The sequence below is a fragment of the Oncorhynchus mykiss genome, chromosome 6 (genome assembly GCF_057628025.1).
Source record: "Oncorhynchus mykiss isolate SJ-2025 chromosome 6, ASM5762802v1, whole genome shotgun sequence".
In the NCBI taxonomy this organism is placed as follows: Eukaryota; Metazoa; Chordata; class Actinopteri; order Salmoniformes; family Salmonidae; genus Oncorhynchus; species Oncorhynchus mykiss.
Genome location: NC_143027.1, coordinates 42,009,191 through 42,025,591, shown reverse-complemented (window position 1 = coordinate 42,025,591; position 16,401 = coordinate 42,009,191). Strand labels below are relative to the sequence as shown.

General features: G+C 43.3%; 1 protein-coding gene across 2 annotated transcripts in view; it reads right to left on the bottom strand.

Moving 5' to 3' along the window:
* Positions 1 to 16,401, bottom strand: part of oxct1a (3-oxoacid CoA transferase 1a) — a 103,519-nt gene that overhangs the window by 14,727 nt on the left and 72,391 nt on the right. For both annotated transcript variants that reach the window (XM_021606527.3, XM_021606528.3), the window contains exon 14: positions 1,008 to 1,097. In XM_021606527.3, coding sequence (XP_021462202.1) covers positions 1,008 to 1,097 — 90 coding nt within the window. The remainder of the gene's footprint in view (positions 1 to 1,007; positions 1,098 to 16,401) is intronic.

Here is a 16,401-nt window from a genome sequence, read left to right as displayed (position 1 = left end):
ACATATGTTTGTTTTACTATCCTTGTGGGGACCAAACAATTGATTCCCATTCAAAATCCTTTGTAACCCTAATTGTAACCCTAACCCTTAACCTAACCGCTAAGCCTAAAATAGCCTTTTTTTTTCTTCTTGTGGGGGCCGATGTCACGTCCCCACTTTTCTGAATTTTCCTTGTTTTACTATCCTTGTGAGGAGACACACACACAGGTTGCTCATGATGAGCAGAGTGGGGGACCATGATAAATAAATAAGACCTTTGCAGCGGTCAACAGGTATCAGTAAACATCTCCATGTCCCTATTCACATCCACCTGCTCCGCCATCTGGACTGGGCTACAAGTACTCCCATTACAGTTGATAGGTCTGGAAAGCCACGGCCATAAATACTTCCATTACAGATCATCTATCAATTGTGACAGGTGGCCTAGCGGTTAAGAGAGTTGGTTCAGTAACCGAAAGGTCGTCGATTCAAATCCCGAGCCGACTAGGTGAAAAAAAATAGTGTCTGCTAAATGACTCAAATGTAAATCATAAGCCTGGACAAGTAGGGCTACAAATATTCCCATTACAGAGGCTTTTTTTTTGTGCATTTTACTGCCATGATCAGGTGGGTACTACAGTATGTATTGGTAATGGATGGGAGTATTAGTCCATATAAGCACCAAGCAGCCTATGAGGAGCTCTGGGACTATTAGAGGCATCACTGAATCATTAGTTCATCCATTACTGGAATCAGAAGCGCATCAACGGGACTGACTCATCACCCTCAGAGAGTGGAACAAGACATTAGAGATGGAAGCTGCTGGAGGAATCCCCTTCATTAAACTCTGCTCTCTAAACCACTTTAGGAGGTTACATCACAGAATATATTTAGTAAAAAGGCAGCCAAGGAGAGCAGTATATGCATTAGCACATATCTGATGTGTAAAATATAGCTGATCTGGAGTCACACAGACACATCTGGAACTGGGTGGCCTTGGATTGGCATGCACACACACACACTCTAACCTTAGCTGAGTGCTCCATGGTGACGACCACCTTGGTTCCAGCGCTGGCCACCAGATCCATGGCTCCACCCATTCCCTTCACCATCTTACCCTGAAGGAAAAAAAACAAAACAATACAGTAAACAGTACAGCTCAGGGGAACGTAAGTAGCGTATCTTCCACGCAGGCTACCAGTAACAGCCGACACAGAGTATGTTGCCAGTTGTTTGCTTTTCGCATAAGTGGGCCTAAGCATAGTACAGCAGTTCTAACTTTCCAATCCAGAGGCTAAACCAAACTGGCACCATATCTTTAGCATACAGTAATCCACTAAATAGTGTGCCCAGTGGGTAATACAACGATATAAACACTGTATTACTGCAGAGTCCAGCCCTGCCTGGGTCAGCTTATTTCTTGTTAATGGACACAGTCAACACACACATCCCTCGCAGAGTATTGAGGTCTACATTCAATAGAGAGCAGAAAAAAACAGTGAAGAATTTCTTATTAGATTAGAGAACATACATTTTTTTTTGAAAAATCATACACAGGCCTCTCGTTTCTCTGGGTCCAATTAGCTTTACTGGCATGCACACACCCAGGGGGTCAGATTGCTGAATAACATAATTAAAAATCTGTTTTGCTCATCAATCGCAATAGTGCATTCGGAAAGGATTCAGAACTCTTGACTTTTTCCACATTACAGCCTTATTCTAAAATGAATACAATTGTTTTTTCCCCTCATCAATCTACACACAACCCATAATGACAAAGCAAAAACAGAATTTTTTTAAAGAAGGGAAAAATCACATTTACATAAGTATTCAGACCCTTTACACAGTATCTTTGTTGAAGCACCTTTGGCAGCGATTACAGCCCGAGTCTTCTTGAGTATGACGCTACAAGCTTGGCACACCTGTATTTGGAGAGTTTCTCCCATTCTTCTCTGCAGACCCTCTCAAGTTCTGTCAGGTTGGATGGGGAGAGTCGCAGCACAGCTATTTTCAGGTCTCTCCAGAGATGTTTGATAGGGTTTAAGTCCTGGCTCTGGCTGGGCCACTCAAGGACATTCAGGAACTTGTCCCGAAGCCACTCTTGCATTGTCTTGGCTGTGTACTTAGGGTCGTTGTCCTGTTGGAAGGTGAACCTTCGCCTTGAGTGCTCTGGAGCAGGTTTTATTCAAGGATCTCTGTATTTTGCTCCGTTAATCTTTCCCTAAATCCTGACTAGTATCCCAGTCCCTGCTAATGAAAAAACTCCCCACAGCATGATGCTGCCACCACCATGCTTCACAGTAGGGATGGTGCCAGGTTTCCTCCAGACGTGACACTTGGCATTCAGTCTAAAGATAGTTCAATATTGGTTTCATCATACCAGATAATCTGGTTACTCATGGCCTGAGGGTCCTTGAGGTGTCTTTTGGCAAACTCAATGCGGGCTGTCGTGACTTTTACTGAGGAGTGGTTGCCGCCTGGCCACTTTACCATAAAGGCCTGATTGGTGGAGTGCTGCAAAGATGGTTGTCCTTCTGGAAGGACCGATTGCTCAGTTTGGCCAGGAAGCCAGCTCTAGCAAGAGTCTTGGTGGTTCCAAACATCTTCTATTTAAGAAAGATTGAGGCCACTGAGTTCTTCAATGCTGCAGACATTTTTTGGTATCCACAATCCTGTCTCGGAGCGCTACGGACAATTCTTTCGACGTCATGGCTTGTTTTTTTCTCTGACATGCACTGTCAACTGTGGGACTTCATATAGACAGGCGTGTGCCTTTCCAAATCATGTCCAATCAATTGAATTTACCACACGTGGACTCCAATCAAGTTGTAGAAACATCTCAGGGATGATCAATGGAAACAGGATGCACTGGAGCTCAATTTCGAGTCTCATAGCAAAGGGTCTGAATACTTATGTAAATAAGGTATCTGTTTTTTATTTTCAATAAATGTGCAAACATTTCTAAAAACCTGTTTTCGCTTTGTCATTATGGGTATTGTGTGTAGGTTGATGATATTTTTATTTATTTAATCCATTTTAGAATAAGGCTGTCATTTAACAAAATGTGGACAAAGCGAAGGGGTCTGTATACTTTCTGAATGCACTGTAGTCTATACGTTACAGTATATAAATAGAGTATGCTTTAGCGTTTGGCATCTCTGGCTGAGGTGGACATGGGGAGAGGAAGAAAGAGGGAGGGAGGGAAAGAGACACCCAATAAAGTTATTTCCTCTCTCTCCACCTTTGTTCATTCCTGTTCATTCCAATTCATTCTGAATCAGGGTCCGGTTTCCCGATAGTGACGGAATTTAGGCTTACGAGTGTTTTAACGATGCATATATCCTACAAGAAACAAAGATGTAACAAAATACCACACAGAGAGAATGGATTATGTGTCGATGCTGACAGAATCGAAAGAAAGGGAGTGCTGCTCTCAGATCAGCTTTCTCCAATTCAAATATTTCCTTAACATTAGAAATATTCCATAATACTGATGAGGGATCAGTTCCTAGTGCGATATTGCCACCTACGGCTACAAATATTGACGTGGTTTATTCTTACATGCTGACCAGAATGTACACGTCGCGTGCGCGAGCGACGCAAAATACATTTAGAAATCGATGTTATTCAATTATTGCACCCACACTGCTTGCACGGGTCAACGAGCGTCTGCTTTGCCAAGGGCTAAAATAGAGGTCATTCCTATTTCTGACGCAGATCGCGCTGCAAGTCCTGCCTCTCCCATCTCCTCATTAGTTTATAGAAGCAGGTACCCACGTGCCATCTTCTCATTGGTTATACCCACGTGGGTGATTGAAAGACTAAATGTTTTGCAGGTTGTCGTGGTAATACTATGAAAGTGTAGATGCCAATTACCATATAAGTTCAAAGATGAAAAGGCCTTGAAGGAGGAGAGATGACTAGAAACGATTCGGTTGGCCGTTTTATGTGTGGATTAATTGTCGGAGTAGAGGACCTTGTGCATTTCAGGTAAAAAAACAACTCAATGTTTATATCCCAGGTCAAATTAGCTAGCAAGTGCAAGCTAACTAGCTAAATTGCCATACATGTTTAATGCTTTTCGACCTGTCCCCAAATGAATGTCATTGGTTCAGAGTTTGTTTTGATATTTTAACCTGCGTGTCGTGATCCCGTTTGGCGTAGGGGGACAAAAGAAATGTATGTACGGTAGCGCTCGATGGTGCACTCGCGCAGCCGGTTTGGGTTCCGTGTTACCCAATAAAAATGCCCTACAACACCAATTTGGCACATCATTGCGCACATGTTAGGCTACATACACATAATTCAAAAATATATTAAGCCAAATTACAGACAGCAGCAAATTATAACTCAATTGATTGAATAGGAAATGTATTTCAACATGATTGAAATAGGCCTATAGCATACTGTTTACATTTTACTGCAGTCATCTCAATTTGAATTTGAAGCATATTTTTATACATCACTTATTTGTATTCAACTGCAAAGACATTGGTAACTTTGTATTTGTAGTCAACTTTATTCTGGAGTTATCGGCGGTCAAAAAGAGGAATAAACCATGTGATTCTATATTTAGCGGAGATCTGTGTATAAAATGACACGGGAGGGCAAAAAATAATTTGCTGTTCTACAAGGGGTCTGATGCAGGCGTTAGATTACATGCGTTTTCAAGTGCAACGTTAACAAATATGGTTTTGGGAAACCGCTCGGAGTTCTGACAATGCTCCTCACGAAGGTTCTAACAATGAATTTAGCCTAACAAACACTGCAGTCTTTCAGGACTACCGCTATGGTAGAACACCTCTTTAATGGCCATACTCCCGTTTCTCCCAACCTTCTCTCTTTCTCTCTCACTGGTACAAAGCACCAGGATAAAACAGAGGAGACAGAGAATAAATCTCAGAGGGCAAAAAGATAAGTCGGCAAATGCACAAAATGGGATCGTCAGTTTTGTGAGGTTGGCACTGGGAAGTCACTCTGAAAGGACACCGTGCACTTTCTCCTATCGCCACAAGTGATTAATTATCTGCCCCTCAAAGAGCCTAGATCGCGCGCTCGCGCGCGTGTGTGTGGGGGTACGTATCACCAGCCCTGGGAGATAACGGGCTGTGACCTGAGAGAGGCAGGGACAGATTTACAGCAGAGTTAGCTGGAGTAGACACCTGATAATGGACCATCTCCCCCTTCGGTCTGCAGTTAGTGAAAGGGAGGGGTCCTAGTGGCACGACGATTGGCCACGTTGTTCCTTTACTAGGCTGCCTCATAAAGTGCCTGAGTGCAAAGGCGAAACATACTGAAAGTAAAAATGACAGCCTGATTTTCAGCAACATGTAATACTACATGAGACTAGAAGACAGCTGAGTTATTGATGGTAGCACATGGCCCAAAATATTAATTTACAAGTTTTAATATTAACATGGGCGACAACAGCACCATAACAACACAAGAACGGTTGATTGAGGAGAATAGGCCGCTTTGCCCTATATCTACACTATGGGATAGACTGCAGTTTCTCTACCTCAGAACATGTGTTAAACGCTCTACAACAAAGCTTTGAGTGTCCAACAAGCTTTCTCTGCCCTTAACCTTGTTCTGAACACCTCCAAAAACAAAGTTCATATGGTTTGGTAAGAAGAATGGCCCTCTCCCCACCAGTGTGATTACTACCTCTGAGGGTTTAGAGCTTGAGGTAGTCACTTAATACAAGTACTTCGGAGTATGAATAGATGGCACACTGTCCTTCTCTCAGCACATATCAAAGCTGCGGGCTAAGGTTAAATCTAGACTTGGTTTCCTCTATTATAGTCGCTCCTCTTTCACCCCAGCTGCCAAACTAACCCTGATTCTGATGACCATCCTACCCGTGCTAGATTACGGAGACATAATGTATAGATCGGCAGGTAAGGGAGCTCTCGAGTGGCATGTTGTTCTTTACCATTCGGCCATCAGATTTGCCACCAATGCTCCTTATAGGACACATTACTGCACTCCTCTGTAAACTGGTCATCTCTGTACACCGTGCAATACCCACTGGTTGATGCTTATTTATCAAATCCAATCCAATCAAATGTATTTATATAGCCCTTCTTACATCAGCTGATATCTCAAAGTGCTGTACAGAAACCCAGCCTAAAACCCCAAACAGCAAGCAATGCAGGTGTAGAAGCACAGTGGCTAGGAAGAACTCCCTAGGAAGAAACCTAGAGAGGAACCAGGCTATGAGAGGTGGCCAGTCCTCTTCTGGCTGTGCCGGGTGGAGATTGTAACAGAACATGGCCAAGATGTTCACATTTATAAAACCCTCTTAGGCCTCACTCCCTCCTATCTGAGATACCTACTGCAGCCCTCATCCTCCACATACAAGACCAGTTCTGCCAGTCACATTCTGTTAAAGGTTCCCAAAGAACATACATCCCTGGGTCGCTCCTTTTTTCAGTTCGCTGCAGCTAGCGACTGGAACGAGCGCAAAAAAAACTCAAACTGGACAGTTTTATCTCCATCTCTTCATTCAAAAACTCCATCATGGACACTCTTACTGACAGCTGTGGTGGTTTCGCATGATGTGTTGTTGTCTCTACTTTCTTGCCCTTTGTGATGTCTGTGCCCAATAATGTTTGTACCATGTTTTGTGCTGCTACCATGTTGTGCTGCTGCCATGTTGTGTTGCTACCGTGTTGTTGTCATGTTGTGTTGCTACCATGCTATATTGTCTTCTTAGGTCTCTCTTTATGTAATTTTGTGGTGTCTCTTGTCGTGATGTGTGTTTTGTCCTATATTTACATTTTTATTTTTAATCCCAGCCCCCGTCCCCGCAGGCCTTTTTCTAGGCCGTCATTGTAAATAAGAATTTGTTCTTAACTGACTTGCCTAGTTAAATAAAGGTTCAATAAAACATTTTTAAAAAATAGATCAATGAACTTTGGATTTGATTGTCTGAAAACACTTTGATCCCTGTGCAGGTCAATCCGAAGGTAAAAACAGAACCTTATCTAATGTGTGTGTCTCCTGTTTGGCCCTGTCCGGGGGTGTCCTCGGATGGGGCCACAGTGTCTCCTGACCCCTCCTGTCTCAGCCTCCAGTATTTATGCTGCAGTAGTTTATGTGACGGGGGGCTAGGGTCAGTTTGTTATATCTGGAGTACTTCTCGTCTTATCCGGTGTCCTGTGTGAATTTAAGTATGCTCTCTCTAAATCTCTCTTTCTTTCTCTCTCTCGGAGGACCTGAGCCCTAGGACCATGCCTCAGGACTACCTGGCATGATGACTCCTTGCTGTCCCCGTCCACCTGGCCATGCTGCTGCTCCAGTTTCAACTGTTCTGCCTGCGGCTATGGAATCCTGACCTGTTCACCGGAGGTGCTACCTGTTCCAGACCTATTATTTGACCATGCTGGTAATTTATGAACATTTGAACATCTTGGCCCTGTTCTGTTATAATCTCCACCCGGCACAGCCAGAAGAGGAATAGCCACCCCTCATAGCCTGGTTCCTCTCTAGGTTTCTTCCTAGGTTTTGGCCTTTCTATTGAGTTTTCCCTAGCCACCGTGCTTCTACACCTCATTGCTTGCTGTTTGGGGTTTTAGGCTGGGTTTCTGTACAGCACTTTGAGATATCAGCTGATGTTCGAAGAGCTATATAAATACATTTGATTTGATTTGAAAGAACGAGAGAGGGGGAGAGAGAGAAAAAGATAAAAAGAGTAACAGATAGCTTTCAACCTTAATTGTAATGTAATATCACATATTTAATAACAATTTGGACGCCCACCAATTAGGTTGATTTGGTTTTGTTTCTAGCCCGAGAGAGTGCCATTGCTAGGCAACAGTAAACCTGACCACCTCAGGCCGATCGAGGTAAGTAGTCCAGTCTTCTCACGTGAATTACTCCATTGTTGTTCTATCGACATTTATTCAACAACAATTGGAAACAGCACGTAGAGCTTTTCTTCACCCCTCTCCACCAGAATGGTGTTATTTCACCCAAACAGTTGCTAAATACAATACAGCTGTCTTAAACAATGTGACTTACTGCAGACTATTTGAGGTAAGAGGGGAACATTAAATGAATCGATATCATCACTAATTTCCTTGTGTTTATGGTAATATTTGGTGTAATTGTTTATCTTCAGCACAGTAAGCGGTTTAGATTTTGTTCTAGTTCAAAAGTCGAGCTTGCGTATTAATGTGGCTGGTACACAAACTCAAACTGTGACTGGATAACTTGTAAGTGTAATGGGAAAGGGGATATCGGTTGAATGCATATACTGAAATTTGTCTTCCGCATTTAACCCCTCAATTAGAGAGGTGCGGGAGGGGGGGTGGGGGGGGGGCTGCCTTAATCGACGTCCACGTCATCAGCACCGGGGAGAAGTTGTTGTGAAGGTTAACTGCATTGCTCAAAGGCAGTACGGGCAGATTTCTCCACCTTGTCGGCTCAGTGATTCAACAAGCAACTTTTCGGTTACTGTCCCAACACTAACCGCTAGGCTACCTGCCGCCCAAGCCTCTGGTGTTTTCATCATGTCTGCTTGTCTAATCAGCCAATGTTATTGTGCAACATTAACAAAATATAATTAATCCACTGCCAAACATCGCCCAAGAGCAGGAGTAATTTAATTAACACGGCTTAGAGGACATTAACCCTGCGGCTCAGACCCAACTCTCAGGTTATTAATTTCCTCCTTGCTCTGATTGGTTCCTTTCACGTGCTGGAAGCCTGACTTACTGAACCCGCAATATAGGTGCTTGGTTATGGGAAAGTGTACATGTACATTTAACCCCCATGGTGCTTCTACAGTCAGGGCTGCAACATGGCCCTCAGAGTGCCACACTATCAGAACCTACAGACTAACTTTTTGACAGGAATTAGCATTCGCCCAGTTCGTTATTTTATTCGTTCGTTCAGGTATTAGAGGCAAATCTACATGAAGATGTAAGGGAATGCATAATTCTATAGAGATTGTAATCTAGGACTAATATGACAGTTGCACCGTAAACCAACGTTTGAAGTCATTATAATCACACTCTTTTAATATCACATATTTTAATGAGAAAATGATCTTTATCCTTTTCTGACAGAAACATCCGTTTTGGGCCCTGCCTTCCTCATTCTACACTTTCATATGAAGCCTTGCTGGAGGCAGATCATACACTTTTTGGCTAACAAATAAATCAAATAAGCATAGTCCATCAAATTGCCTGAAAGATGTGTTTGATGTTATTTCCACCTGTCATACAAATAGGGATACTCTTCAATGGGGAGAGGCAGCCTTAAAGTTCCATTGGTTCAGTCTTGTGTGGCCAGGTCAGGGCTATTTTACTTCTGGTTTAACAGAGTAAGCCTTGTCCAGACAATGCTTACTTGTCCAATGTTTACTTAAGTGAGGTAGTAGTAAAGGACAAAATACATATCGGAAGCCATTTACTGTTAATTCCCCGACAATTCTACGTTGTACCGCCATCCTTCGTCAATGCCCAGCAGGTGACCTCTAACACACCGCGGCAACGTCCTGCTTTTAGCTGTTCATGAACAGATTGTACATGACATTAAGGAAAATTCCACCCAAAAATCTTTTGGTATTTGTTTTATTATTTAAAAAAATATTTTGCATGTCAGCAATCACGTTTTCAAGATATATAACTTTCCCAAAAAACGTTTAGCCGGAACTCTAAAATTTCTAACACGTATTAACACAGAAATTAATCAGGCAGCTGACCAAATTATGCAAGATTTTGCCTCTGGGTTAACAGAGATTAATTTGAGTGCAATACAGTTTTGCAGATTTATGACAATTATTGTTAACCTCTTAAAACTCTGACACCCTCTGGTGGCATTATCTAAACAAGGCATAATATTGTATACTACCCTCAAAGTACATTTCGCCTGCAGACTGACATTGGTCGTCAGTTGAATGGTGTTTCCTCTGACACATTGGTCCAACTGGCTTCCGGGTTAAGCGAGCGGGTGTTAAGAAGTGCGGCTTGGAGGGTCATGTTTCGGAGGACGCATGACTCGACCTTTGCCTGTCCCGAGCCCGTTGGGGAATTGCAGCAATGAGACAAGATCGTAATCACGAAATTGGGGAGGAAAAGGGGGTAAGAATGACAAAAAAAAAAAAAAAAAGGTAAGAACTGTGGAATTCTGATAAAGGTGTCGGAAACATCTACAGAGCCCGGGATACATCAGGCCAAAAATGTTCTGTTTGTTTCCTCTTTGTGGGGTGGGGGGGGTGGGGGGGGGATTAGAGATTTGAAAGTCTAGGTTTGAAATAGAATGTCACCAATTAATGTTCCAAAAGCATTGTACATTTTTCCCCCAGATCTCTTACCTAAAGGTGGCGCTCTAAACATGCACAAATTCCCGTAGGAGATCACATGGCGTCTCTTGGCCACTTGCATCTGGTTTGGGTAGTGAGTCACTGTGCCAAAATGGCTGAATGGATTTTCAAGCCTGACATCTTAAAATTAACTTAGCAATCAGGACATTCAAGTATATATATATATATATATATATATATATATATATAAAAACAGTGGTGAGGGAACTTCAAACATCTTTTCCCATTCACGTTTCCTATTGTAAACGATGAGCTAGATCAACAGCTCATGTGGAGGATGCATACAAGGAGTACCCCCCCAAACTCAACAGACCCAGTCCAAAACAACCACTCAGAGTTTCGTCTTGGTAGCTACATGCTCCAGTTTAAACTGTTGCATTTATCAGGACTAGACTGTAAGAGGGCGCTTGTAAGTGTACGGGTCTCCATAACATCAAGTTGAAGTGGAGCAAAGGCAATGCTATTGTCTCTACTTACTCAGACACTTACAGTAGACAATGCCCCTTCTGGTTGAATGAAAACAGTTCTAAATGGTCTACTTCAGCTGTAGTGTGGCCAATGAATGGAGGAATGTACAACGCCCCACCCAGCAGAATGTTAACCAATCACATTCACGTTGTCATGCTGCGTCACACGGTTGCTAAGCTAATAGTCACACAATCCTTTCTAAAAGGCAGAGTATGAGTCAAGAAACCTGCCTATTTCCCTCAAAAGTACGTAATGTCACGATTCCAAAGCTATACGATATCACAGCTAACACCCAATTGACTCTCATATACTTCTTGAAGGAGTCTCCTTGTCCGGGGGAAGCTCTCAATTGCATACTCCTCACGCACTCTCTCCTCACCTCCTTCTCAAAACCCATTGGATGAGAAAGCCAGAGGTCCCTATGACCTTCTCCTCCAATGGGTTTTGAGAAGGAGGCGAGGAGAGAGAGGATGCAAGCAGTATGCAATTGAGATTCTCCTATAGTCTCCTTGTCTCAGAATCGCCCAGAATGCACTGTAAAATACATTGACTACGCATGGGCAACGTACACAATGGGTGTTAAAGAGCGACTGCCACTAAATAGCAACTAATCCCTTTGAAAACGTGGCATCGATATGAGTCAGAAACATGTATTCTAGTGTCAACATTGACTGCAAAGTGTAAATAGGATAATTTTGGTCATCAAGTCAGTTTTGTCTAAAATAGAGTTTGGAACCTCAGTGCGTCACAACGAGTAAATTAAGGTTGGGTTTGGATTACAACTATGTCAACAAATCACACCCCCTTTTGCCAAGCTCCATTTTCTGACATGTTTGCCAATAGTAGCCCGATTACCACCAGATAAAATGCGGATTGGCACAGTATCTATATCAGCTGGCAATGACAATGAAAGGTAAATTGTACACATTGTTATATTAGCAGAGCACTGATTTTATGGTATCATATAAAAGGTTGTTTATTCTACACAGACCTGTTATTACATTTGAAAGTTATTAAAACAATTTGTTTAGAATATCTACATAAATTCAGCAATTGCATTATTCTCATATTACTCTGTAGGCTACTGACATATTCAAAGCTTCCACCTGTAGTTATTGAACTCAACCTGCAGGAGGTTTGTTTGTTGTGATTGAGCGGCGGAAAACAGCTGTGGGCAAGGTTCTGACAGATGGGTGTCCTGTTGGTGGCAAGGCCACTCCCAAGAAACACCAACATCAACCCACACCCCCAACCCAACTCGCGTTGGGCTTCTGTCATGGACGTCAGCATTTTTTGAGGAGCAAGACAAAAAAAACGAGGCCAAATCAGCAGGTGCAGTTCCCCTTTAATACGATTCCAATGGAGTTTCCAATCTCCTCAAAAGTATCTCTGGTGTAGCTCAACCTGTGGCGTCACCATGACAACCCGTCAAATATGTTTCCCCTTGTTCGGTTTATTGTGTTGCACTCACTTTTCCTGCCAGCCACCAAACACTAAAGGAATTACGCCTTCACTTCCACCGGTTTCTACTTAACAATTGTCTCGCTTTCTTGCTCCCATTCTCCCTTCTTTCCATGCTCTCTACTTCGTTCACACGGCGCCAATATTTTTTAGTCTACTCGAAATGCCACTCTCTGTTTAATAACATAGCGACAGAAAGGCGAAGGCCTCGGTTTCCTAGACAACCAATGACAAGCATACAGAGTATTGGACAGGTAGACATGAAGACAAAGCCTTGTGTGTCCCAAAAGCCAGCCTTGTGCAACTGGATTGGACAATAAGCTCGTTTAGAGTGTTCTGTGAAACACCGCAAACACATACTGACTGAAAAAAAAGCAGTGATTGCTTTGACATTGATTGACTGATGATTGCTCATAGCAGTCCTGCAACTCCTCCTACATTTGAGTTTATGTTCAACTCTTTGAAAAGTCAATGTGCAGAGAAAAATACTATACAGTACAAATCACTGCCATTGTAAAGTGTTTTTCATGAGATTGCAAAATGGTAAATTAGGGCGTAAATGCCCTGAGATTGGAAGATTAGAGTACCGAAGTTTTTAAAAAAATGGGACATGCCTCGCTGCTTGGCACGCAGCATTAAGGAGATGAATTAGAGGTCTGGCCCTGCGACAGGGGGGCTGTACTAGTAAATCAAGGACATCACGCTACAGAAGCTGGAAATAGACTTCTGCCCATATGAACCATTTGGTCCAGACAAGGCTTACTTGTCCAATGTTTACTTAAGTGAAATACACGTTGACGACAAACGGCTAAAAAAACAGCAGGTGGCTGCCCTATCGCCTCCGACCAGAACATCAGAAGCCATTTTCTGTTCATTTCCCGTCGATTCTACATGTTGTAATCGCCACCCGTCGTCAAGCCCCAGCAGGTGACCTCTAACACATCGCGGCCACCTTCTGTGCGTACCGATAGGACGCATGGGGGAGTAGCTCCGTTTTGTACCATCAAAACTGGGATTATATGTAGAAGCCAAACAACATAGTTTAAAATAAGCCTTTAAAATCGATAGTCCAATATATCTCCAAGGAACAGGGAGAGAGTGAGAGGTCAGTTATACAGTACCTTCAGAAAGTGTTTAGACCCTTCGACTTTTACCACATTTTGATACAGCCTTATTCTAAAATGGTTTAAATAAATAAAAATGCTCAGCAATCTACACACAATATCCCATAAATAACAAAGCGAAAACTGGTTTTGAGAAAATGTTGCAAATGTATAAAATAAAAATAAAAAAAACAGAAATACCTTATTTACATAAGAATTCAGACCCTTCGCTATGAGACTCAAAATTGAGCTCAGGTGCATCCTGTTTCCATTGATCATCCTTGAGATGTTTCTACAACTTGATTGGAGTCCACCTGTGGTAAATTCAATTGACATAACATGATTTGGAAAGGCACACACCTGTCTATATAAAGTCCCACAGTTGACAGTGCATGTCAGAGCAAAAACCAAGCCATGACGTCGAAGGAATTGTCCGTGGATCTCCGAGATAGGATTGTGTCGAGGCACAGTTCTAGAGAAGGGTACCAACAAATGTCTGCAGCATTGAAGGTCCCCAATAACACAGTGGCCTCCATCATTCTTAAATGGAAGAAGTTTGGAATTACCAAGACTCATGCTAGAGCTGGCCGCCCGGCCAATCTGTGCAATCGGGGGGGGGGGAAGGGCCTTGGTCAGGGCGGTGACCAGGAACCCGATGGTCACTCTGACAGTGCTCTAGAGTTCCTCTGTGGAGATGGGAGAATCTTGCAGAAGGACAACCATCGCTGCAGCACTCCACCAATTAGGCCTTTATGGTAGAATAGCCAGGCAGAAGCCACTCCTCAGTAAAAGGCACGTGACAGCCCGCTTGGAGTTTGCCAAAAGGCACCTAAAGACCCTCAGACCATGAGAAACACAATTGTTTGGTCTGATGAAACCAAGACTGAACTCTTTAGCCTGGATGCCAAGTGTCACGTCTGGAAGAAACCAGAAACCAAACCTTCCCTATGGTGAAGAATGGTGGTGGCAGCATCATGATGTGGGGATGTTTTTCAGAGGCAGGGACTGGGAGACTAGTCAGGATCGAGGGAAAGATGAACAGAGCAAAGTACAGAGAGATTATTGATGAAAACCTACTCCAGAGTGCTCAGGTCCTCAGACTGGGGTGAACGTTCACCTTCCAACAGGACAACAACCCTAAACACACAGCCAAGATAACACAGGAGTGGCTTCGGGACAAGTCTCTGAATGTCCTTAAGTGGCTCAGTAAGAGCCTGTAAATGAACCCGAACGAACATCTCTGGAGAAAACTGAAAATACCTGTGAAGCGACGCTCCCCATTCAACCTGATAGAGCTTGAGAGGATCTGCAGAGAAGAATGGGAGAAACTCTCCAAATACATGTGTGCCAAGCTTGTAGCGTCATACCCAAGAAGACCTAAGGCTGTAATCGCTGCCAAAGGTCCTTCAACAAAGTACTGCGTAAAGGGTCTGAATATTTATGTAAAAATAATATTTTTGGAAGAAATTTTTTATTTACAAACATTTCTAAAAAACTGCTTTTGCTTCGTCATTATGGGTTATTGTGTGTAGATTGATGAGGGAAAAAAACTATTGAATCGATTTTAGAATAAGGCTGTAACATAATAAAATGTGGAAAAAGTAAAGTGGTCTGAATACTTCCCGAATGCACTGTATAAAGGGGTGTTAATGTGTCTATTAAGAAGGGAGGGGGGAAAGACAGAAGTTGGGATAAACTTGGCAAGGGTGGGTAAGAGAGGGTAAGGATGGGAGGTAGTGATAAGCTTGGCTTAGGGGGACAAGGGTGAGTAAAGATGGGAAGGTGAGAACTGGGAGGGGTTGGTGGAGATGGATATATTTGGTTCAAGAGAGAGAAGGTAGGAGGACTTAATTATACTACAACGTAATTATTTATATTTTTTTGCGATTTGTAAACCCGTTGTAAAATGAATAAGAGTTCTGGACAGATTAGGAAAGGTTGTCGAGGGCCTCCCGAGTAGTGTAGCGGTATAAGGCACTGCATATCAGTGCTTGAGGCGTCACTACAGACCTGGGTTCGATCCCAGGCTGTGTCGCATGCCGGCCGTGACCTGGAGACGCATGAAGCGGCGCATAATTGGCCCAGCGTCGTCCGGGTTAGGGGAGGGTTTGGCCGGCCGGGATGTCCTTGTCCCATTGCACTTTAGCGACTCCTTGCGACGGGCTGGGCGCCTGCACGCTGACTTCGGTCGCCAGTTGTACGGTGTTTCCTCCGACACGTTGGTGTGGCTGGCATCCGGGTTAAGCGAGGAGTGTGTCAAGAAGCAGTGCGGCTTGGCAGGGTTGTGTTTCGGAGGACGCATGGCTCTTGACCTTCGCCTCTCCCGAGTCTATACGGGAGTTGCAGTGATGGGACAAGACTAACTACCAATTAAATGTCACAAAACTGTGGGGGGGGGGGGGGGATATATAAATAAGGAAAGGATGTCAAATCATTATTATTCCTTGTTTGTCATTGCAACTAAGATGTAGTGGTGGTTATTGGTGAGAATGGAAAGGTGCTATATCTCGGGGATTAGGTCACTGGAAGGGCATTAGACACATCTCTGACATGTACGTGGTGCCTCCACTCATCCCATTTCAGTCTCTCGGAGGACCCATTCACCCCCAAGTAGACCCCCACTTTCAAAATACCGAAATACAGCTGGTATCACGCATGTCAGTATGTTAAAAGTTATATATTGCATCTTAAACCCTTTTTGAGGACCATATCAACAATGCACTAATGAAACAAATACCAAAATATAGTTTTTGGGTGAAGTTTTCTTTTAAGCTTTCCATAAAAAGTACACTGAAGAAGTTCTCTTCAGAGGTAGGCAGACGAGACATTTGAAGAGGTTTGTGATTGGATAGCAACTTGTTGAAGTGGTCCGTGATTGGAGGTCTGTTAAAGCCAAAAGGCTACTGGGATAACTGGGAGTTGAATGGTGAGGGTCAACAACCCTATGTGCAGAGTGGAGTGTCAGACAATTGACTATATTTACCCCATCGTTTCAAGAGGCAAGGGTGTGTGTGCGAATAACAAGTAGCGCTCATCGCTCCCAATCGGAGTCACCCC